Here is a 23,055-nt window from a genome sequence, read left to right on the forward strand (position 1 = left end):
CACCATTCCCTTAATACACACTTTGTTACTCTGCGGTGTGCTCTTCTTTCATTTATGCAGAGATTTTTTATTATTAATATATAGGGAAGGAATACTTCTAGTGACCTAATCTGGGAGGTAATTTTCCAATAAAGAGATGCAAACTGATTAATCTTAAAAATCAGTTATCTGGCCTGCACAATTATCATAAGCCTCATGAAAAACTATTCTGTGCTAGAAAGAACGCAACAATCCTGCAGATCAACTTTACCTGGGGATTTTCAARCCCTCCYTGTTCTATTTATAACAAATTGTGTYGATCTGCTGAAACAAGCTCAGGAAGAGCAACACCAAAACTGAACCTTGAGAATGATCTGTGCCCCCATGGTTCATAAGGAAGAGACAGTTCCAGAGTCCAAATGCCAAGAGAGGAGAGCCAGACTGGTTTCTGCACAAAAGCAGCTTGGGCTATTAATATGAAAAAGGACAATCTCCTTAATTTCGTAGACAACACCACCAGCCTCAGCTAGAGAGGTTTTATTATGGGTGGTTAATGTTTCTTTGTGTTTGTTTTTGAGTCATCAGAGTAAATAAAAGTTAATTATTACTCAGAGATGAAGTTAATTAGTAGTCAGCGGGCTGACAGGAGTTCCTGCAGGAAAAAGGTGTGTTATTGTTGAGTATTTTGTGTAGCTTCCAGTTCATCTGCCTTCTGAAACCACACGAGACAGACACAGAGCAACTATATCTGTCAAATATCCTGTTTGCCCAAATATCTATCAAATTTCCTGTTTGCCCAGGCAAAATCAATGCCATACACRTACAACTACTCTGCTACAGGATGTGTTAGTGTAGCAGGTGTGTGTGAGGCAAAACTGGGCAACTTCCCAGCCTCCAAATTTTAAATTTCTTGTATTCTACAGGAGTTTAAAACCCAGGCCATGCCTTTGYAGTCATACATTACCCCTCAGCCATCAAACTATGTCCTTTCATGCATTTTTGGATGTGTAAACAAAAGACATCTCTGACAGTTGTATTTGTACTTACTTAATGTGGAATGGCTTTGAGCTCACAAACACAAAGGGCCCCTGTTTTATAGACTGTCAAAGGTGTTTTTATTGAAGATTTTTATATTTCARCCACTCAGGGGTGTGTTCAGTGAGGCCTTTGGTGTTTGTAGTAAGTGCTACCGTGTCCACGAGGCTGTGTGCAGATTGCAGTACTAAATACACAACTATAAATCTGTTCATCTACCCCATGGCTGGACCTTGCTTGAGCTTGTGCAAAAGTTTGGACAAGGCTTATTCTGCTTTAAGAAAGGGCTTTTCCCTAATTGGAGTTAAATCACTTTCTAATCAGTTTTGGCACAGATTATGAAATGCCCAAGTCAGCCTCTTTGGCAGCAGCTRAAAACTGAACATTTTATGTGCTTGGAGGTGCCAAGTCCCCTTTCCACATCATCTTTTCAGACAAGAAATGAATGTGGCTTGGGATGAACTCTATGTATTCACCCAGAAATAACAGTGCAGGCCTGTTTTATCASYAKTAYTGCTTTGTGCTCACCTCAGGCATCCTGTGGCATTGTAGAAGATGTCAGGGTCAGGCAGAACACTTGACTTGGGGTAATCTCTGTCTGGCCAGCCCGAGCAGGGGATGAGAACAGCCTCAGTCAGTGTCTGCAGGGCTTCTCTGACCAGCAGGTGCTTCAGCTGGTCATTGGAGGACAGATTCCACAGCAAACCTGCCAGATCCAAAACAGAGTCAGAGTGGCAAAGGGCTCCCTTTGGAAGACTTAATCTCACACTCCTTGAAGTTAAAGGGTGAAGGAGCAGAAGGGATTGGTAAGTGTTGACCAACCCTGACCCAAGGACATGGAAATGGGGCAAAAAAGGCACGGTTAAATGTGAATAAAGTAAAATCTCTGCATGATCAGTCCAATACCCAGCCAAGAAATGCAGTTTTTACAGCTCAGCATTGCCCATCTGCAGCGATCACCTGTGGTACCAAAACAACACAGCTAAGGGAAAATAAACTCATAAAAGGGATAGATGGGAGGTGCAGAGAGGGAGCTTACAGGTCACTGGAATTCTGCTGGAAGACAGGAGATGCCCATTACCAATTTTTTCTAACCCCTGATAGGAAAATTTCTGCTAAGAGGGAAAGCTGTTACCACTGGTTGGCTGCTGCTGTTCAGACATTATCTCTACACAAATCATTWAGCAATGCTACAAATCTTGTCTATTCACCATCTCCAAAACAAATTTCAAATATGATCTCGCAGAATTTATCAGGTTTGCTTCTGTTCTATTCCAACAGACAACAATTCTTTTTAAAAGCAATCTCCCCCTGGAAAACACACATATTTCAGCTTTTTACTACAAAGACATTCATTGTTTCTCCAGCTTGCTGCTCTGAGTTTCACAGACTTCCTCCTCCACACACTTAGTGAATGTTCCTTTCATCAGCTTACAACAACAAGCAAAAAAAAAAAGTTTCTTTTGTATCTCCTTTCACTTTGAATTTAATTTCAGGTATTGTGAGGAACATCAAAATCAAAACAAAAGTGAGCCAGAAGCAAACAATTCCTCCTTCTGGGATCAGCTCTTCAGCCTCTGAATCAGCAGATAAAAGGAAGAATGTACTTTTCTGAAGGATAAGCAAGGCTTACAGGAAATCAGACAAGCAGTCCAAAGGGCATTGCTAAGGGATTGCTAAGAGTTAAGACAGAAGGGCATCGTTTAAAAGAGTTTAAAAATATACAGTTAAGAAAAAGAAAAGCATTTTGGATTGCAGGCAGATACTTAGAATTGTCAGAAGAGAATTTGAAATACTGCTCTCAGCATAAATTTTTCAACAAAACCCCTACTTTTACCTACAAGCACTGTCTCTCTGGGCTTTTCAATGCTACTCTGGGTGTGGATGAATTTGTTCACGTTAGAAAATGTCTTGAGAAGTGGATTCTTTCCTTGCACCTATGCTATAATGTATTCATAGGAGCACAGTTTTCCCTTAGACGATTGTTTGGAAAAAAATGGGTGGGGTCTGCTTTTAAATTTACATTTCTTTTAATGACAGTTCTGCTTGTGCTGTAATCTTCCCCGCAGGAAAAATTCCCTTTCATTTCTTACATTTATGCTGCACAATAACAAGATCAGGAGGTTAGCTACTCCCYGGAGGCTCATCTGGCTTACCTTCAAAAGCTAATTTTTTTTTTTTTTTTTCATGCCCCAGCCATTTTACTTTCTGTTCCTCAGAAATGCTCTCCAAATACCATAAAATTCCATTCCTGTCTTGGCTCCTGTGTTATCTCCAAGTGACACCATCTCCTACTATTTAGGAGAAACAAAAAGCTTCCCTCAGCTGAGCTTAGACATCTTTATTAATGAGAATTGCATGTTTTCAATCCTTGGCCAGGAGTCTTTCACTACAGTTCGGTATTATCAGGTACCAAGATGATTTCACTGATCTCTTACAGGCAAAGACTTTAGCTCAATATCCTACCACACATTTGGAAGTCCCTAATTCACAAAGCAGGCAGGTAATATGCATAATGTGGAAAGAAAATTGGACTTCTCGTGCTGGGTGGAAGGCCAAATCTTCCACATTTAGCTTTTCCTGGAAATGTTAAAACACTGCAGTGAGATTACATTCATAGCCATGATATATTCCACTAGTCCTGCAGGAATTCAAAGGCAATGCAAGAGGTGAAATTCATTCATCCAGWCTGCCCTGTGCTCTGTAGGCTCTTTGCAGCTTGCCAGGGGGCTGGAAGAATTGTTCAAGATATGGCAAAATTTATACCCCAGTGGCATTTTCACTAAGACACCCAGTGCACCTCCTCCTGGCTRCATATTTGGTCTAGAACAAAGCAAGAAACATTTCTCTCTTGGAGTATTTTTAAAGCCATCCTTTTCAACTGATAGGCATGAAAGCACATCATAATATTTTGCTTTTGGCACAAATATTTTGTTGGTGTCTGATTTGTTTTGTGAGGAAACATTCACRTTTGGTGGCAGCAGTAATTGCAGGAATAAAATGCCCTTTCATCCATTTGCACATCAGTGAAGGGGAAGACAGTGATGTACATGTGAGTTATCAGGCACAGTCAACATTTTTGCCAGGAAAGATGAAACTTCTAGCAAGGAGAGCTTTGTGGCCACTCCACCAGCATTTTCACTGCTTCCMTCATTGGTCTGTATCAGCACTGAGAGATAACACACTGTACAAAGAATTACAGACCCAGTTCTGCAACTGGTGAGTGTGAAAAACTTTAAAACATTTTAATGTGGCAGAGCTGTAGAACTGAGCCAAGAAAGAGCCAACAATACAAAGCTTTGTACTCCAGCTTAGGGAGCAGAGTATTTAAAATACTTAAAAGAATGMAGAATTACAGAAGGTCTCAACATGTCTTTGCTTCAAGACAGGGCTGCTTGACACCTTCTKTATCTCTTCACAAACAGTTCTCTCATTAGATTTGGTTCCTGGTATCTTGAAAGATCACTTGAAATAAATCCACGTTCATTTATTCATGTTTTCCATTTATAAAATATAAGCCTGCTCTTCCTTTGCATGCTAACCAGCCAGAATGTGGGTCACCAGCAGTGGAATTCCAGGAGACCCTATGGACACACAGGGATGGAGTGCTGGGTTTGTAATGCTGGACATTTCCTCCCACCATCCCTTCTGCCACACTGAAGWGCAACAAGATCTGGAATATGGGGTTTCTGATCCAAAGGGCTTTTCCTTCCCTTTTAAAACGRGCCCTACTAATTAACAGCTCTTCCTCAAAGTCACTGGAAATAAAAGGGTGAGAACAGCAGCCCTGCAAAGACAGAATCCCGAATGTGACTGCACTGATGGTGCTGTGTGATCTTAACAGCCACATGGCTGTCCTGGAGGAGTTTTCCCCGTGTACACGAAAAGGAGGAGTGCTGCTGCTGCTGCTGGGGAGAGTTTTCTGCTGCTCACAGATCTGAGACTCGGGGGTGAACAGCTCAGAGGGAGAGAGCTCACAGCAGGAATCTGGGCCAGTGGGTTTGGTGGGGAATGGAATCACTTTCTATCCGTGGCACATGACAGCTCTGTCTCCAAAAAGGGACTGCCAGCACAGACAGAAAATGCAGCAGAGCTGTGTGTAAGTAGTGGGCATTAATTATGGTCCCAGAGCCTCCCTCTCTTTTCTGGAATATCGAGGACTTCAAGCTTCTGCAAGCAGACTGATACAACTTCTGAAGAAGCTTTACAAGGGGAAGCCRCACTCCTAATCTCTGTTATTGACTGAAAGACTGGTCTTGAGTACAGACTTTGGAATTTCACCCAAATTGCTCAGAGTAGGTGACAATGGTTTTGTATTTAGTCAAAAAACACTGGTTTTGTATTTAGTGACTAAACCCGGGCTTAARCAAACAATCCCACAMSTCTCCCTGAAATATCTGAGATAYTTGGGCACTATTTACAGCACTTCATGSCTGCTGCAGAGAAAGCACTACCTGTGATTTGCTTCTTGGTCTCTATATCCCGGGTGTGCCGGAGCAGGCGCAGCAGCAGCGGGATTCCCTTCTGCTCTGACACCTCCAGTTTGTTGTCATTGTCCTCGAACACCAAATTTCTCAGAGCTCCACACGCTGCCCGCTGAATGTCCTCGTTCTGAACCTCCAGGAGCTGCAGMAGTTTGGGGATACCACCGAGTGAGAAAACCTGTGAGGCAAACAAAACACAGCAGAGAATAAATGGGTGCTGTAAATGGCGAACTCCACTCTCCCCCTGCCCCAGCAAATGTTTAAATACTCACTGGGACTTCTTTTATTTGCTCCTATTTGAGAGATTGAGGCACASACCATTAATCATTTGGACACAACTGTTAACTTCTGGGCTTTCATATGACTAATACTCATAATCCACAACTAAGGGAGGCAACATGTTTCCATAATTAATATCAGACAGTGACACTGAATCTCTTCCAGCTTTGCTGCAGATTTGTACTCTCTGACAAGACATTTAATCATTTTACTTTTTAGCCTCCCTGTTGGTGAAATGAAGATTTGAGATTTAATTCTGGAACAGTCATAAACAGGTTTATTTTTACCTCAGCAGCCAGCCTGATGAAAAGASTATTCTTCCTTATAATACAATGCATGTATTAGAAGTGTATTAAAAACCAATATATTACACTTTATACTTCTTAACTCTGCCACACAGAGAAAAGAATAGCAAACCAGTAAGCATCAAAATATAGACCATTAAACTTGTAAGCCAGTTATTGAATTACCCACATTTAACAAAGACTAGTGTTCAGTGTTTAAATCATCAGAAAATGAGGTTTTGGGCCCAAAAGAATGAACGATTTAGCAGATGTTATTTTACAGTGGCTGTATGGAAACAAAAACTCTGGAAACAAATAGTTTCCAAGTCCTACATGTTGTGGCAAATGAGGAATCCCCCACGAGCTGTGATGTGACATCAGAAAGCCTCAGCTGACTCAGGAATGAATTTCCTATGGAAAGCACCTTACATTAATGAATGTACAATTGCCAACAGTCTCCTGCAGCATCTCAGAATGCCATATGGCTTTGTGGACAAACTCACCCTTGTGCAGAATMAACAGCACGTGAAAGACTCAGAAATCTGATTCAACTGCTCTGAGCAGCCCAGAGTTTCATGATAAAAGGAATTCAGTAGGAYAGGCAGGTGTTGGCAACACGAAGAAATGGAATGTGACAAAGCCTTTTGTCCTCAGTGGAGTGAACCACACAGCCTGCCAGCCTCTCCTGGGATCCACCTGCACAAAAGGCACAGTTTCCTGCTGACCTGATTCCCCCTGCACTCACTCAGCAATCCCCTAAATGCCAGCAGAATGAAATACAGGAGTATTTATCTTGAGGGCAGTGGAGCATGGAGCTGAAGGCACATTAACCTGTTCCACTGCAGCAGGTCAGCCCATTTAACACCAATACTGTAGCTGTTTGTTGGCTTTCTTTTTTTTTTTCATTTAATGCAGACTTTCTTTTGATTAATTTAAGACATTTATAGCTCTTGTAAAAAAAAAAAAAAGTGCTATTTCAACCTAATTGGTGGAGGAGAATGCACAACAGCTATTGACTGGTTCTTAATTTTCATTAGTAGACAAAATCCACCAAAATAACTGAAAGACCACAAGTTCATAAAAATAGAAAAACCACTGGACCTACAAACTATCAAAYAGCAGGGAATAACAGATAAAGATATTTGGCTGTCACTGAGCTGGACGTGAGTGTGAAGTTAGGGATGGGATTACTGAGCACATTACAAACCAGAGCAGGTATAAAAATGCTTTTTAATAAAAATAATAAAATTAATATTTTTTTAAATAAAAATAATGCCATATGGCATTTTAATAGTTAAAATAAACCATTACATGACACATTCAATGAAGAGTACTGTTTGATGTCTAAATCTTCAGAAATTGAGGTTTTGGGCCCAAATGAACAAAGGATTTAGCTGATGCTATTTTTTACACCAGAGCAGGTGTAAAAATGCTTTTTAATGGTTAAAATAAACCATTACCTGACACATTCATGTACAGAACTGGTTTTTCAGCAGGAGAGACATATTTGTGTTCAGTAGTGACATTTATAGGAGATGAAGAGGATATCTTTAACACATCCTTTCAAAAAACATGTAAGAGACTGAACAAGTGTCTTATAAGAGACCTGAAAAATGTGGTTAATCTAAACAATGCATTAATGAATGTGCACAGTCCCARCAAGCCCTTAACATTCTGGCTAATCCACATTTGTGCAGTCCTAACAAACCCTGAAGCCTGGATAAGGTTGCACTGTACTCTCAGAATTTGCTTTTTTTGGGGGGGATATTCCTGCATGCCAGTCAAAAATAAGAGACAGGAGCAATTATACAAATACAAGAAGGTMATGATTTATAGAGGCTGAAAGAATTCAGTCTGTTTGGCCTGAAAAAGGGCAAATTACATAAGTATAGATTCTGCAGCCTTAACAGAAATGAAAACCCACACAGATAGGACAGAAACGAATCAAATGAGTTTGCAAAAGGGAGATTTAAATTATGCTTTTAAAGGTATACCAAGATCAATGGAAAAGGTAGTAAAATTCTTTGACTGCCTTCAGCAGCTCGTGGAATCCCAATCAATGGGGTGTCTTACAAGCTGGTCATAAACAGCTGTAATTAAAGGTTTGGGTGAATTTTTGTCCTACATTTTTATCACAAAATGCTAAAGCCCACCATTTTTCCAGCATAGATCAATCCCATTCCGTGGCTTCAAAAGGATCTGCAGCAAAACACATCAGTGCATTTTAAGGAAWTAATTATAGAATGTTATTTTCTCTACCTGAATGTAACTGGCACAAAAACAATTACTCACTTTTCTTCTGGCCTCTGCTTTTTGGAAGCTCTCATGCTGTATGAAAGTCACTGCAGCAAGAATCCTGGGTGTGGACTGTGTGTTTTCACTCTTCAGGATGTTCACTGCACGTTCCAGTGTCATCTCCACTTCTGGGCTCCTTAAAAGTATAGACAGAGGAATTCTAGTGAAACAAAACTGCAGATAAAAATCTTGTAAAACCATGATTTTTGTATTTTCCAATTAACTCTAACTTTTCTTAAGATTGTTTTTTTTTCCTTTCTAGTAGAAGAAAATACCATATTAGCTTCAAGAGATATTGATATTCTGAAGGAAGAGAAAGTCATAAATAGAAGTGTGGTTCTGGAGAAAGCAACTCATGCTTTAGGTTATGGTAACAAAATGGAAATATCAGTGGATGCTTCTACCAATGTTTCCATCAGTAGATGAAGGACTGCATGTGAAAGGAAGGATGAAAATGTGGATGAAGATAAAAAAAAGGTTACAGCCACATCAGAGTGCCTATTCCTGATCATGAAGATACCTTGATGTTTTCCTCAGTAGTGTGATTTTTTTTTTTTTATATTTGTCTTTATTCCTTTCATCAGCATCTTAGTTTCCAGACCACATCTATGCAGGACTCAGCACTTGCTCTTTTTCAAATAACAGAAGCTGCTCTGGTTTGAAATAGATGGGCAAAGCCTTTTTCTCAGGTGGGAAAAAATAAAAATATCACTCATTAAACTGAGTATGTAGAGAGCTGTGGTAGTATTAAAAATGTGTCACCACTTTTCTTCCAACTTCCAGCACCTTTGCTTAAATGGTGATTGTGTGAGACAACCATAGAAAAAATGGAAAGAAAGGTCACCAAACACAATATTTCCCCAGTAAATGGAACACAAAACAATTAATGGCACAATCAGGTGTATTAACTCTGGGACAGGTGGTTGTGCTCCCCAGACTTTTTATTTACTTTTGGTTTCAAATATGCTGCACCCAGATTAAAAAAAAAAAAAAAAAGAGAGAGAAAAAAGTTGCCAAGAATGTGAGCATTCTATTTTTTTTTTAAATCCACATATTTTTGTAGTAGCAGATCTGCCACTGGCCAGATGGATGAGGGCAGTCTGTAAAGCACAGTGAAACAAGCAGTAATTGGCAATAACTCCACACTGCAGAGCTACCAGAACATGGTTGACTTGAAATAATCATCTCAGTAAAAGAATTTATAGTTAGAAATTTTAACACAATTATCTTTTTTGTTTCCTCTCAGCTGTCACTGCTGTGCTTGGACTGCTCTCCACTGATAAAAATARTATTTCCTAAGGTTTTATCTGGCAGCAATAAGAGATGCAATCCAATCTTTGACCCTCAATGGGATCCTTAAAGATGCAGCACCCAACTCTTGTCAAAACAGAATTGGGTGCAACGATTCCATTCCCACCCTCAGAAGATTTCCAGGCACACTTGGCCAGCTCTGTGGAACAGAGTGACACCAAACAAAAGGCTGTTAATAGAACAAAGATTTGACAAGTCCTGACTTCACCTCAACTGCCAAAGTATCACAATTTTGAGACAAACATGCACACAATCATTCTGGGGCAGCTCCCACCACATGTAGAGGTCAGATTCTGCAAGCAGCTCTTTCTCAGACAGCTTCAGGTCGAATCTCCTATGCTCTTCACCAAAAGGATGTTTTTAACTGATCCATTTTACCAGAATATTCAGAGATAACATCCCTAGGCTCTGATTTTTTCTACTTTGCTTTCTTAGCATGAGTTAATTCTTTTACAGGAGGTTTTTATATTCACTTATACGCTTTTATACTCATTTCAAACACTGTCCACAGCTGGCCCACTACTTTTATTTAACTTTACACAATTATTTTACATTCTCTTAATTGCCTTGGAAAGACCTAAATTGTCACCTGCTTAAAAAAAAAAAAAAAAAAAATTAAAATTTCTGGAAAAATCTAATTACTCCAAAAACAAGCTTATCTTTTTTCCCCTTTTACCTTGCTAGGGGAGCAACAGGTAAGGTGACAATGTCAGATAAGTGCAACCTTAAAATAAAAGAATAGGAAATGACAAGAAAACTGAAAGTGTCTACAAACTTCTTGAACTGGAAAAACTTCCAGCAAACACTGAACTTAAAACTGGCACTTAAGGAATAATGCTGTTAAAAAGATTTCCAGTAGGGCACAAATCGTCCATCTGAGTTAAGGTGGTCTCAATTAAGCCACTTAAACAATGATTCAAGATTGATTTTTACATCTGCAGCTATGCAAACACTTTGTTGTTTGTACACACAGACAAACAGACTCCGGTGCCTGCACCTCCAAAAGAAAAGCCAAAATTGCTCCTACATGTAATTAAAGATAAAAATCGTTGTTTGTGACTCAGAAATGCATTCAAGAATGTGCCAAAAATTAAGCAGATTATTAAATCAATGGAATACATGTCTGTAAATTGCCTTGCTGTAAAACAAAGTCCTCCCAGGTACCTATTTTCAACATAATTGCTCTCAAATCTTGAGCTGTTGTGAGGTCTCAGCTGTTTTTTCTGGACTTACTTGCTGCAAAGTCTGAATACTTAAAAGTCAACATAATTAACAKCAGATCTCTTCAGTCCTGCATCACCCAGAGGTGAAATTTTCAATCCAGACTAGAAGTGAGAATAATACCATATGTGTTTGTAAATATAATCACAACACACAACATGTAATAGACAACAAAAAGTTATCTGATTGCATATAGCAGTGATATCAGATGTCACACAAAAACAAATTCAGAAAAAGAAGAAAGATGGTCTTTAGAAAAATGAACTTAACAGCTATGCAGCTACCGGGAAAGAGCCATTTCTTAATAACACTGTTCTAAATTGCACTATGATTAACTTAAACTAAAATTTCAGGATCCTATATGAGTTATGAAACAACCAGAATAAACATGCAAGCAATCATCTCCTGCATACCAACTCTGGCTTGTTGTGTCCACTGAAACTTAACAACTCTGGAAACATTCAGAATTATTCTAAAATGAAAATATATTCACTTGTGAGGGGAAATTCAGAAATGACAGAATTTCTCCTTTGAAAATGGAACTGATTCTGGACGTTCTGAAATCTCTGTAATTTTTGGTGGGGGAAAAAACCAACCCAAACCACCTTTCCCAGTATTTTAAACAATTTTTCTGATGTCTGGGGACAGATCTGGGGCTTTCTGGCATGGAGCTAACAGAGCTTTAAATTAAGACAGTGACCTCAGAGCCATGTAGGATCTCATGGCAGTGAGAATCTCTGGGGTCCTGGGATTCAGAGCAGTTTGTATTTGTTCTAGGGATGGATGGTGCTACAGAGCTGAGAAATTTCTGTGTTTTACCTGAAGTTCACAAACACTAAGAGGTGTCCTTGAAACCATGAAGGACTTTTAACTGGAAATTGTCAATCTGCCAAAAGCTGCTGCCCTGGTAGATTTCTGAGCTATCCTTGTGAAAACCAGCATTGATATCAGAGGGACTGTTGTGAGCACAAATGTGTTTCGTGTATTGTGACTGAGGCTGTAAATTACTCAGTGACTATTTCATGTCCCCTGATAAAATTAACTCTTGGCAAAAGGGGGTCCCAAACTTCAGCAGAAGGTGTAGACCCTGCACTGCGCACACTCACAAGTTTTGTCTCCCTTTCCTCTGTTGGGCTGGAAGTGGATTTTTAGAAGCCAATCCACTTCCTGCATCCTCTGCGCTGGTGGCTGCTGAACCACAAGCTATCAGTTACTTTCTCTTTCTGAATAAACAGTTTCCTGCCAGCTGTGAGAGCCCAGAGCCAAGGTCCTGCCCTGTCTTACCCGAGCTGAGATCCATTGAGAGTCACTTGCTCACTCTGCAGGAACCCGTTCCTCCCCGCCGCGGCCACCGCGGCYGTCACCGGCACCCTCTTGCCGTCCGTCTCCGCAGTGACACTGCCYATGGAAGCTGGCTGGGAAAGCTCCCTCCTGCTCTGGGTGTTCCTGAAGGTGCTTTGGTAGAAGCTGGACCTCACAGACTGCCTGTTCTGAGMCAGACGGGACGCGGTCGGGTACCGCACTTGGCCCACGGCGCTCTCCGAGGTCAGATAGTTCTCCTTCTCCAGAAGGTTGCTCATGCTGCGGCTGGCGCCAGCCTGATGGTACAGAGGGACAGCGGGGCTGGGGAAGGCACCATCCAGGACATCATTGGCAGCCCCCATGCGGGACTGCCTCTTGAAGGAGCGGCCCCTGTGCACGGAGTCGCGCAAGGTGTAGCCCACGATCTCGGAGCGCGCGTAGCGCGGCGGCACCGTCCCGCTGGATCGCACRCTGCCCCCGTGCCGCACGGAGAACCCGCCTGGAATCCCGCCCTCATAGTGGAAATCGTTGGAGATGTAGGCCAACCTCTCYGGGTTTCGCTGTGGGGACACCTCCAGTCTCTTCAGAGGTTGCCTTTGAGCTCTCTCTTCCATGGTCCTGTAAGCAAACCTCGTCCCCCAGCCATTGGTGTGAGAGGATGGGGAGGTGACCTGCTCCAGGGGACACAGAAGGACAGGAGCACAGTCAGATCACAGCAGCAAAGAAACCAAACCAAAAAAACATTAAAATTCTACATTCTGCTTTCAGAATAAAAATAAAAAACTACATGAACATCACCAGAGTTGTGCATTATATGGGATTCTGCAACATTTCTTTGTGCCTCCCTCATGAAGGCACAAAGAAGTGCAGTCTAAACCTCAGGGGACGAAGTCTAAGCATCCAATCTTCTGTCATGGAYTCAAAGGAGTTGCAAAAGTCACTTATGCCAGGTAATGAAGAGATTGATTATTAATGGAGATTTTTCAGTTTCAAACTCCTTGGGGATTAACGCCAACATCTGCTACTAAAACTAAATTCCAGGCTGTCTGACAGACAGAAGGAAATGAATSAATCAGATGTTAAAAATATTATACCTGCCTGCATATTGATATTAACTTTATTAATATAAGGCTATTTAGCACTGCTGTTCACAGTGTGGTATGATCTAGTAAAAAGAGAGAGTCCCTCTTCTGTTTGTCTAACCTCCTAAAAATTAAGGAGATGGTATAACATGCCAAGAAAATCAAAATGACCATTTCACCATCTCAATGACTTCCCTAATTCTACAGCTGCAATTTTAGATGATTTTTTTCTTCCTGGACCTAATGGGCATAGACTGTAATGGATCATTATCTTGCTTTATAATTTTGTCTTTTCTAAACCCAAGAAATCCCATGCTGTCAACCTTTCTTTGAAGGATGTATTTTTGAGATTCTTGGTTTTAGGTGCTGTTTGAGGCTTCTTCAATCGTTATACCTTTTTCTTGTGCTCTATATTGGAGCCATACTCCCTTCAAAACCTTCCAGAACTATATCAACTTGGAACCTTATCTGGCCTTGAAATAGAGAAGTCACTTTTTTAAAAAAGTCAGTAAGCATGGGGGCATACAACCATAAATCAAAGCCCYATATATTCAATTTCCATGTTGTGTTATATTTTTGTGATATTGAAATAATTTTTTTAAGGTAAACAGAGGAGTTCACACATTCTATTAATTGAAGGAACAGTGCTCAGCATGGATGCCAGATTGAATTCCCCTAATTTCACTGTTGAGGAGATCCTGAAGGTGACAGTTGACTCCCAAAAGGAGTAAAGGTTATAGAAACCAGWAGGTTCAGGCAAAGATCATTGGCTGTATCTGTTTATCCTACAGAAGTCATGCAAGGACATCTTTATCTTTTGTTTGGGGATAATTAATGTATTTGTGAAGCACTAGACCTTGTGGCTTTTCCCAGCTTTCACACAGKACACTTGGTCTCTCTTTTCCTCCCCTCCCCGGTAAACTGCATTATTTTTTTGTGATTCCTGTGTCTCCTCCAGCTTTCCTTTTGTTGCTCTCTTCTGGAAGGAATGGATTTATGTCAATTATTATGGACTGCAACACAGGTGAGAATAGAGKATGGGAGAACAGAGAAGGAAATGTGTTTAAATKATTCCAACTCTCCCCATACAGAGAYAGAGCTCTTTCACTGACTGTTCAAAAGTCAATGAGTGTTTAAAGACAATGAGCCATTCTTGAGTAATCTAAAATTAAGAAAGAATGCTCCCACCATACACAGTTATTTACTAAATAAATATTTATTTTCTCAAGCTTCTCAAGCTGAACTGCCCTCAGTTTACTAAGCTGATCACACAGGATCGTTGCTGTTTAGCTGTGTTGATTTTCCTGCAGAAAACCAATTATTTATCTCAGCATTCAGGCCAGGAACCCAAGAAAAGCTGGTCAAAATAACAAGAGAATTCATGATTAGATAGTTTAGAAACACCATTGTGATGAAAGGACTGTCCTGCTGGAATTCTTGTAATGCTAAAACAGGTTACAACAGGAGCATTTTAAATGATAAGGAACCACTCCACCTTGTGAAAACTGAAGTCTTTGTCAAACTAAAGCAACCTGTTTTCCTTTGGTTCTGGMTGGTTAATTCTGTTTGCCTGGGCAGCCTCTGGTCACCCTGAGTTGCTGATGTGMTGACTGAGCTGCTCTCTAGGGGGGTGGATGAAGATCTCATATCACAGTCTTTGCCTTAATGGACTGTTAATATGATTTTTCATTTTATACCCTGATACCAACTCTCACCAACCCTGCAAGATTGCAAACAACCCATCTGTATGATCAACTTGAATTTGGCTACTGGGCTCTGAAGTCACTGGAAGGAGGAGAAAACAAAGAGATTTCATTGTAAACCCCTCATTTTCTAAAAATGAGGTTTTAAGAAGAAAACAAACAGGCAAACCAACCTTGTAACACCATCTAAATGACATTATCTGTGGTAACAAAATGAATAAACCATGCATGTGATATTATATATATTCACATATATAWTYATTTCTRCTCATCGTCTTTTCCTCACCTGGYTTGCCTGGTAATATGAGAAACTGTAGGGGGATCTTGGTGCAAAATCAGTCTCAGTGATCCCCATGTTGTAGACACGCTCTGGGACACTGGATGCACGGTGCAGGCTGCCTGGAACCAAAAAATAATATTAGTAAGAGTTTAACAAAACATGGTACTGTATAGAGGCCAAAATACAGTCCTAGGAAAGGTATTATTATTATATTTATTATATAATATGTATTTATATATTACTATATTTAATAAATATATTGTTAATTGCTGAATATTATTGTATCAATATTATTATAATCTAATAATATTGTTATTATATATATATATATATATATAAGCTTTATATATATATAAGCTGAAAATTGAACAGGGAAATGATGGAAGCATATTCGCATTTTCCTGAAGATACAAGCAATTTTTTTTTCAGTTCTCCTCTATATACTTTACTTAAGAGTTATTTTTAACTTTTAGAAGTCATTCATGCAGCCATGAAAAATGTTTTAACAAAGCAGGCTGATAGTTTAAATATCCATCACAGATCCTGGCAGCTGGTTAAGTGCTGAGAAATGGTATCCCTGAAGTGAGAACWCTTATTTTTCACTGTACCCACTTTGAATATACATTCAAATCCATATGTACATGATTTACACTGGCTGACTGTAACATGCAAAATACAGAGGAGGTGAAAATATTGCAGCTGCAGATCGGAGCTGAGAAATACCGGTCGGGGTCTATCTCTGCTACTGATAAATAGGCACCCTAAAGATGCAGTTTTCACAATTTACAATTGTAAACAGCACACACAGAGCACAGACTGTTCATTTCACAGCTGGCTGCCTCAGCTGCTGCTGTTTCTTCTCCCTCAGGTACTCATTTAGGTGCTAATTCAATGACTGCTTCACTGATCTCCTCAGTGCTCCACCCAAACAGCACAGGGAGTCTGTGAACAAACTCGTGTGCCTTGTGGTGCTSTAAAGTTGGGTTGTCCAATGACACTTCAAATCTGCACCTGAAACGTTCACTAATCCTATAAATAATGTAGAAGATCCACATCATATCTGCTCGGATTCCTTTTTCCCCATCACCTGCTCTGAAAATAGAGAAGAACATTGTTTGATTATTTCTTCCATTAAAACCCCAAAGAAGCCAACAAAACCTTGAGGCTGTTCCTTTTTTTTCAGTAAAACAATGCATTTTAAAAGAGAGAGTGCTTCTATTATCAAAAATTTTAAAAGCAACAGATACTAATGAAATAATTATTTATGAGATTCCCATTTCACTATGAGAAYCTGCATATAGGAATATAATTAACACAGGTTTAGAGAGGTGAAATAAAGTTGAAAGCAAGACCTCAAAATAATCATAAAAGGGCCCAGTGTATGCTGCAGAAATTTAGGATGAACTTTAGAAAGAAGTTTAGGTAATAGTGGTCAATAAAGAAGTTAACTTTAAAGAAGTTATAATAAAGAAGGCCATCAGTTTTCAAAATAGCAGATATTAACTGAGATACTACAGCAAAGAAATCTAAAGAACCAATCACAAACTTGGCCAAAATGCTGAAATCCAAATTTCTGTATCCCATTACAATATAATGGCAGACTGCAATAGTTTGAGGCCTAATTGAATCATACTTTGCAATTATTTTGCCTGTGTAATCACACTTTCCAATTCTCTCATTTTGGCAGATTTAAACACGTATGAGGTGATTTGTTAGGACACATTCACAGTAACTCTGTGTCATGACAGTGGAATGGTGCAGCTCAGYCATTTGGATTGCAGTAATTCCTCTGTGACATTACAAGGTTACCAGAGCCCAAGGGTTACCTGGGTACATGAGAAAGAGGCAAGAGGAAACTTTTCTCTTATGCTACAAAAAATTCCCAGCAATGTGCATCAATTTATTTGGGATAAATCCACAAATTTATATAAATGTCTCATTTGTGTCATGTAATACCCATTAAAATGCATTATTTCAGTACCCAGTAAGAGTCCATCTCTCCTATGTGTTGGCTTTTTTAAGATTCACTTTCTTCACTTCTTTGTATTAAAGTACTTTCATATAATAACTCTTGAAATATCAATACCTGTAAATTTCTGTTTCTTTACAGTTAGTGTTYTCTTCCTGTTTACTATACTTAGTGAGAAAGTACTCTCAATTATTTATCTATTTAGGGCATTAAAATACTTTGAGCAAGTAATTTTTGCATGTTTTAGGTAACTCCCAACTTATATTTACTAAAAATAAAAATATGAAAAAGAGGGTAAGTTAAAGATAACAAGGCCATGGATTAACTGATTGAGGACAAACTACACATTTAACAGTTCCCTCATTGCAAAAGCAAAATACAGTCAATCAAAAATTGTACCATGCAGTTGTCTTTCAAGCAGTCCTCTTTGTTCACCTCTGTGTGAAACTCTCCATCAGTAAAACTTTTTCTCTTTCCCAGACAAACACAATAAATGTTTACCTATGGAATTTCACTTGGTTGCTCTTATCACATCAGGAAATTATTTTGCCGGCCTTTTACCTCTAGATTTATTAGGCAAACATAAAAGGCATGTCTTTTTACTGTGTGCCGTTTACTTGTGCCAAAAGTCAKTGTGTTAAAGGGAAAAGGGACAAAAGAAATTCTGTGCCTTTCCAGTAGTTATGAGATGCAGAATTATGACCTGATCAGAACTTGCCTCTGCCAGTAAGGCTTTCTGCAGCTTATTTTTTTAAGCCATTAATTATTATTTTTTAAAATTTATATTCTAGTCTTATCTACTGTCAGGACTAATATTTTATAACTGTGATTCTCAGTGTTTTAATTCTCACAAAAGCTCTCTCTTCAGGAAACACACACACAGAATTCAGTTACTCATCCACAGGGGACAGACCCTATTTAATAGGACACCACATTTGATTTCCAGCAGCCAGTCAGGAAAAAAATGGGTTCCCTGCAGTCCTGCATCATGTCTGTCAACCCACAAGGGTATTTTTGAAAACTCACACAGCACCAGACACCCATGTGTGGGCAATGGAGTGGAACTGTTTATCAGAGTCTCCCCTGTCCCCTGTCAATGTGAACTAAAGCAGCTCAGGAACGCTTTGGATGTGCTCAGGGGAGGAGGTGAATTGAACTCCTCAGTTCTTCTCCAYGCCTAAAATAAAAGCTGTGCAAAAGCCAYCCGATATTGCAACAAATTACAAGTYACAAGCAAATTCTGAGGCTGGAAAAAAAATAATTACAAGTGTCAGGAGGTAGCAGACTGTACAGATGACAGCAAAAATCCCGTTTGCCTGCACAAAAGSTCTCCTCAAGGCCCCTTTGCTGCCCTGGATGGGATCAGCCCAACACCTCCCAAGGCCATGGAAATTTCTCCCCAGCCTGTGGCTGCAATCAGATCAATGTAATGTTTGCTTGGCTTKCAAAAACAACCATGACAAGAGGCATCTCTAAGATCTGTAATAGATGGAAAAGATAATTCTCCTCCACTAAGGGGCTGGGTGTATCAAATCCCCCTTAAATCATGTACGGTGGTAACTTTGTTTTGAGTCTTTTTCAGCACTTTTGCATTTGAATGGTTAGCAGGAAAGCCAAATTTTGGCTTTAAATCTTTCAGTGCAGAATCAATGCAGCTGTAGCTGTAAATGTAACTCTGAGAGGGACTGAGGCACTGTCACACAGCGCTCACTGCCCACTCCTGCTCAGGGCACTTGGGTGGCCACATCCCCCACTGCCATCCTTTAATCTTTTTTTTATACTCCACCACTCAGAACAGACTGAGAGGATGACATTTAATAATAACATATCCAAACCATCACTCAATCACTAAACCTTGAGATCAAAGCCTTCCTTCTGATTGTGTTCCTTCATCACTCTGCCAGCACACGCCTGGTCCCACAGRAGTTTTTCTAACATTTTATGTTGGTCAGTGCATTTATACAAGGTTTCAGATTAAAGAAAAAGATTTCTTCTGGCTCAGGAAGCAGAGGTGAGGAATGTAACAAAACCAACAAAAATTGAAAGTCAACATGGCTATTTTTTTCTACTTCCTTATCCCTCAAAGATATAAGCAGAAAATGACTCTAAAGCAGCTAACATGGTCAGCATTCTGCAAAATAGAAGGTCAAGGGCAAAAAATGCCMTGAGTCCCTAAAAGCAAGTGTAATAAGAAAATACTAAGAATTATAGAAATTAAAAATGTGAGGAATAAACAAAGCTCTGATTTCTACCATCTTGTATCTGATGCTGTTTCTTTGGCAATCACATAAAATAGAATTCTGGTGTGTTGTTTCTTTTTTTTCATAAATATGCTGTGTTTATAAAACTTGTTAGAGAAGAAACCACTACACAGCCTGCAGCCCATCAGGCCATTTGGTTTTGTATAACACATTACTCAATTTTGCCCTCCTTTTTTTACAGTGAGGATCTGATAAAGATGGATTAAAAAGCCAATCAAAATCCAAAAGGAACAAGATCAGAGGCAAGTGGACTCCTAAACAGAATAAAGTTCAAAAGACTCCTAAAATGTACATAAAATAAAAACAACAGATGCAACAAAACATCAGTCATTGAAGTGTATGATTCTGAATGCTAGTTTTCTTTGATAAGTTGGAACTACCTGCCATTCCATTTCCATCCTAAAACAGCATCCAGAAATCTGATATGACTGCTTTAGTTGTTCAAAACTTTCAAGAGTAGAGCAATCTTTAATTTATAAAGGTTCAGCAATGGATAAACTGGACAAGTTGTAGCTGTTGTTGAACTGCTTGAAAAGCAATTAACAATGCTTGAAAACATCCTGAAAAGAGCTGAGGCCATATGTAACTTTGATCATTTGGCACCAGGTGGAATCCTCAAATCTGAGGATTACTGAATTTCTAWTATTAAAAAGAAATACACCTTCCAAAAGGAGAGAAGAGGCTTGAAAGARCAAACAATAAGGTAGGAGGCAAAACTAAGTTTTTCCATTTAATTCCATTTAGAAGCAGCGCTGAAGGCTAAGCAGACACCTTTAATTTGAAACTCTAAGGAGAAATTGTGCTGGCTGACAAATTACTTCTTGTGGCTTCCAAATTTCCAGTAGGAAATGGGTGTGCACAGATGACACAGGGCAAGACCTCTCCYACTGCAGATTTTTCACCCCAGTGGTTCTGTGCTGGGCTAATTTTAGGCAGGCATGTGAACGCTGTGGTTAGGTATGCACTGAGTACCTTGCTGAGCAGAGTCTGAAATACTCCTGCAGAAAGGATGCTGATATCACAGTGGCCTGCTCTTGCTCCCTCTAAATCTTTGTAATCCTCCCCTGCAACTGCAAACAATATGGGACCCTTAATGAATGTAGGCAGAATAGGGTTACACTGCACAGAAACTGATGCTTTTGCATGTAAAAGGGCTTATGTGTAAAAAGCACCCTACACACAAGAATTCAAACATTTCTCACAGCATAGTCCATTTTTGAGCAGGTTATATAGAAACACTTTGGGACACACATGCACATATGTGTATATTTTTCAGGAAAGTCAACATGTTAAATGCAAGGTTGTCTATTTTTCATATTACATACATATTTAAGATATCGATAGATATTCACATACACATGTATAAATTCATGAAATGCATTCCAGTTTCAATTTTTTTTTCTGAGTTTTGCAGCGAGACTAAAAAGCGCACAGCAACTTGGCYGCAAATAATTTGAAAGAACAAAAGWTCATTTTATGCATGAATAASACRCGTTACAGGCATGTCATCTGCCACTCCCAAYCCTGAAGTTTAAAAGTTTTTGTGTCTCAGAAATGCAAGGGGCTCAAATGCTTGACCTTTAGAAAAACAAAGCAAACCAAGATAACTATCCCCAAATACATCAGGCCTGTTAATGTATTCCAGAGAAGCCAAGACAACTTGAGAGCCTGGGAACTCTKTTTTCACAGTGTTTGTTGCATGGTTTAAAGTTTTCACAGTGTTTGYTGCATGGTTTAAAGACATGAGCTCAGGTCATGACACTGTATCATTTATGAACTATTCATTAAAAAGCTTCTTGCAGACGCTCCACTGAGAGAGAAATTAAGAAAGTAAATTAAGAAATTAGAAAAATAAATTAAGTTACTCCAAAAGCGCTTAGAAACTGTATTTAAATGACATCAGCCGAGCTAAGGACTTGCATGTTTATCTGCACGCTGCACACCTGTTTATGTGATTTGTACACCTGAATTTTACAGAGTATTCCGCATCTGCATTGTATGCATTTTTTTAAATAGAGGCCACACAAAGAACAACAAAATATTCATCTGCCTGAGAAGACAGATGAGTGAAGTATGGTTATAAAGACTTTTGTCTCACAACTTTTAGCAAATGAAAGGTGACAGCTCCTTTAAGGACAGCTGAGTAACAGGGCATGTAGCCTGCAAATCAGTCATATCTTCCTATTTAAAAACAAAATTAAAGTTTCATGGTATATAAAGTTTTCATGAATAGTTCAGACTAAGCCCCTCGAGCACCTTGTCTTTACCCCTTTGGCAATTCCCCCGTGGGTGCCCGAGGCTGCGGTCGGGCTCTGCTCGGGGTAAAGGAGTGACTGCAGACTCTCCTGACGGCTCTGGCCTCCTGGCTACAAGTTCTTGGAAGCAAAGGATGATTGACGTCAATTTATATCACGCGTGTCAAAGAGCTGGGTAAATAACGTTTGATAGCGTTATCGTTCTGTGCTTCCCATTCATACCTTTCCTACTTTTCCAAACTTCCTTTTAGTTTTTTTTTTTTTCTTAAATTTTTCAATTTCACGGTTAAACAAGGCAAAACATTACGATTCTTTCCATTTTACTTCGCAAACAGGACCAATGGGTAAAGCTAAAGGCATTCAAATAAGCACATGAAGCGGGTGCGGGATTAGGAGAATTTCGGTTCGGTTCCGCTCTCGGACAGCGCAGAGCCGGGAGCGGCCCGGAGGAGGTTGGAAGGAGGAGGCTGGGAGGGAGAAACTTGCCGGAAAGAGAGAAGAAGAGGCGACAGAGGAGCGATTTTCCCCCGGGGCCGGGAAGCCGCGGACACGGGAGCAGCTGCGGTGCCAGCCCGGGGCCGGCACCGCCACTCACCATTGTACAGCGAGCCCCGGCTCTTCCTGGCCAGCGTCTGCTGGACCTGCCGGTGGATCCGCAGCGCCTTCTCCTCCCCGGCGCGGTCACCCGAGAGCTTGAGCCGCTCGTCGGAGGGCAGCGCCAGGCTGGAGCTGTCCAGCTCGCCCAGGATCTGCTGGCCCAGCACGGTGCGGATGTAGCCCTGCTCGGGCCCGCGGCCGGCCATGGGCACGGCCGGGCTGGGCTCGGCTCCTGTTGCGGACCTGTTGCGCCTCCGCCGCTTCCCCGGGACGGGGCCGAGCCGCGCCCAGCGCACCCGGGCCGGGCCCCGCCCGCGGTACAGGTGCCAGGCACGGCCCCGCTCCGCTCCGCCCCGCTCCGCCCCCGCCACCGGCACGGTACAGCACCGCGGGGACCGGCCCGGCCCTCCCTTCCCTCCCCTCCCCTGGCCGGCCCCTCGCCGCTATTCCCCTCCTCTGCCCTGCCCGACGGGGTGCACTGTCCGGCGGGGCTGCCCGGCACAGCCCAGGCCGGCTCAGCTCAGCTCAGTCCAGCCCGGCACGGCACGGCACAGCACAGCACAGCCGCGCCCAGCCCTGCCCGGCCCGGCTCAGCCCAGCCCAGCTCAAGCCAGCCCAGCCCGGCACAGCCCAGCCCAGTTTAGCTTAGCCCAGCCCGGCCCAGCCCAGCTCAGCTCAGCTCAGCTCAGCTCAGCTCAGCTCAGCCCAGCCCAGCCCA

The 23,055-nt window shown here is 40.9% G+C and overlaps 1 protein-coding gene across 1 annotated transcript in view; it reads right to left on the reverse strand.

Moving 5' to 3' along the window:
* PKP2 (plakophilin 2) overlaps positions 1-22,632 on the reverse strand; it is a 34,228-nt gene extending 11,596 nt beyond the window's left edge. The window contains exons 1-6 of the mRNA XM_057381756.1: positions 22,336-22,632; positions 15,262-15,374; positions 12,173-12,861; positions 8,354-8,492; positions 5,469-5,676; positions 1,543-1,720 (exon numbers count right to left, since the gene is read on the reverse strand). Of these exons, the coding sequence (XP_057237739.1) occupies positions 1,543-1,720; positions 5,469-5,676; positions 8,354-8,492; positions 12,173-12,861; positions 15,262-15,374; positions 22,336-22,543 (1,535 nt within the window). The 5' untranslated portion in view covers positions 22,544-22,632. The remainder of the gene's footprint in view (positions 1-1,542; positions 1,721-5,468; positions 5,677-8,353; positions 8,493-12,172; positions 12,862-15,261; positions 15,375-22,335) is intronic.
* Positions 22,633-23,055: the final 423 nt, after the last annotated feature.

This window comes from Malurus melanocephalus, unplaced genomic scaffold (assembly GCF_030028575.1).
Source record: "Malurus melanocephalus ecotype Western Australia unplaced genomic scaffold, MMel_1.1 scaffold_526, whole genome shotgun sequence".
Taxonomy (NCBI): Eukaryota; Metazoa; Chordata; class Aves; order Passeriformes; family Maluridae; genus Malurus; species Malurus melanocephalus.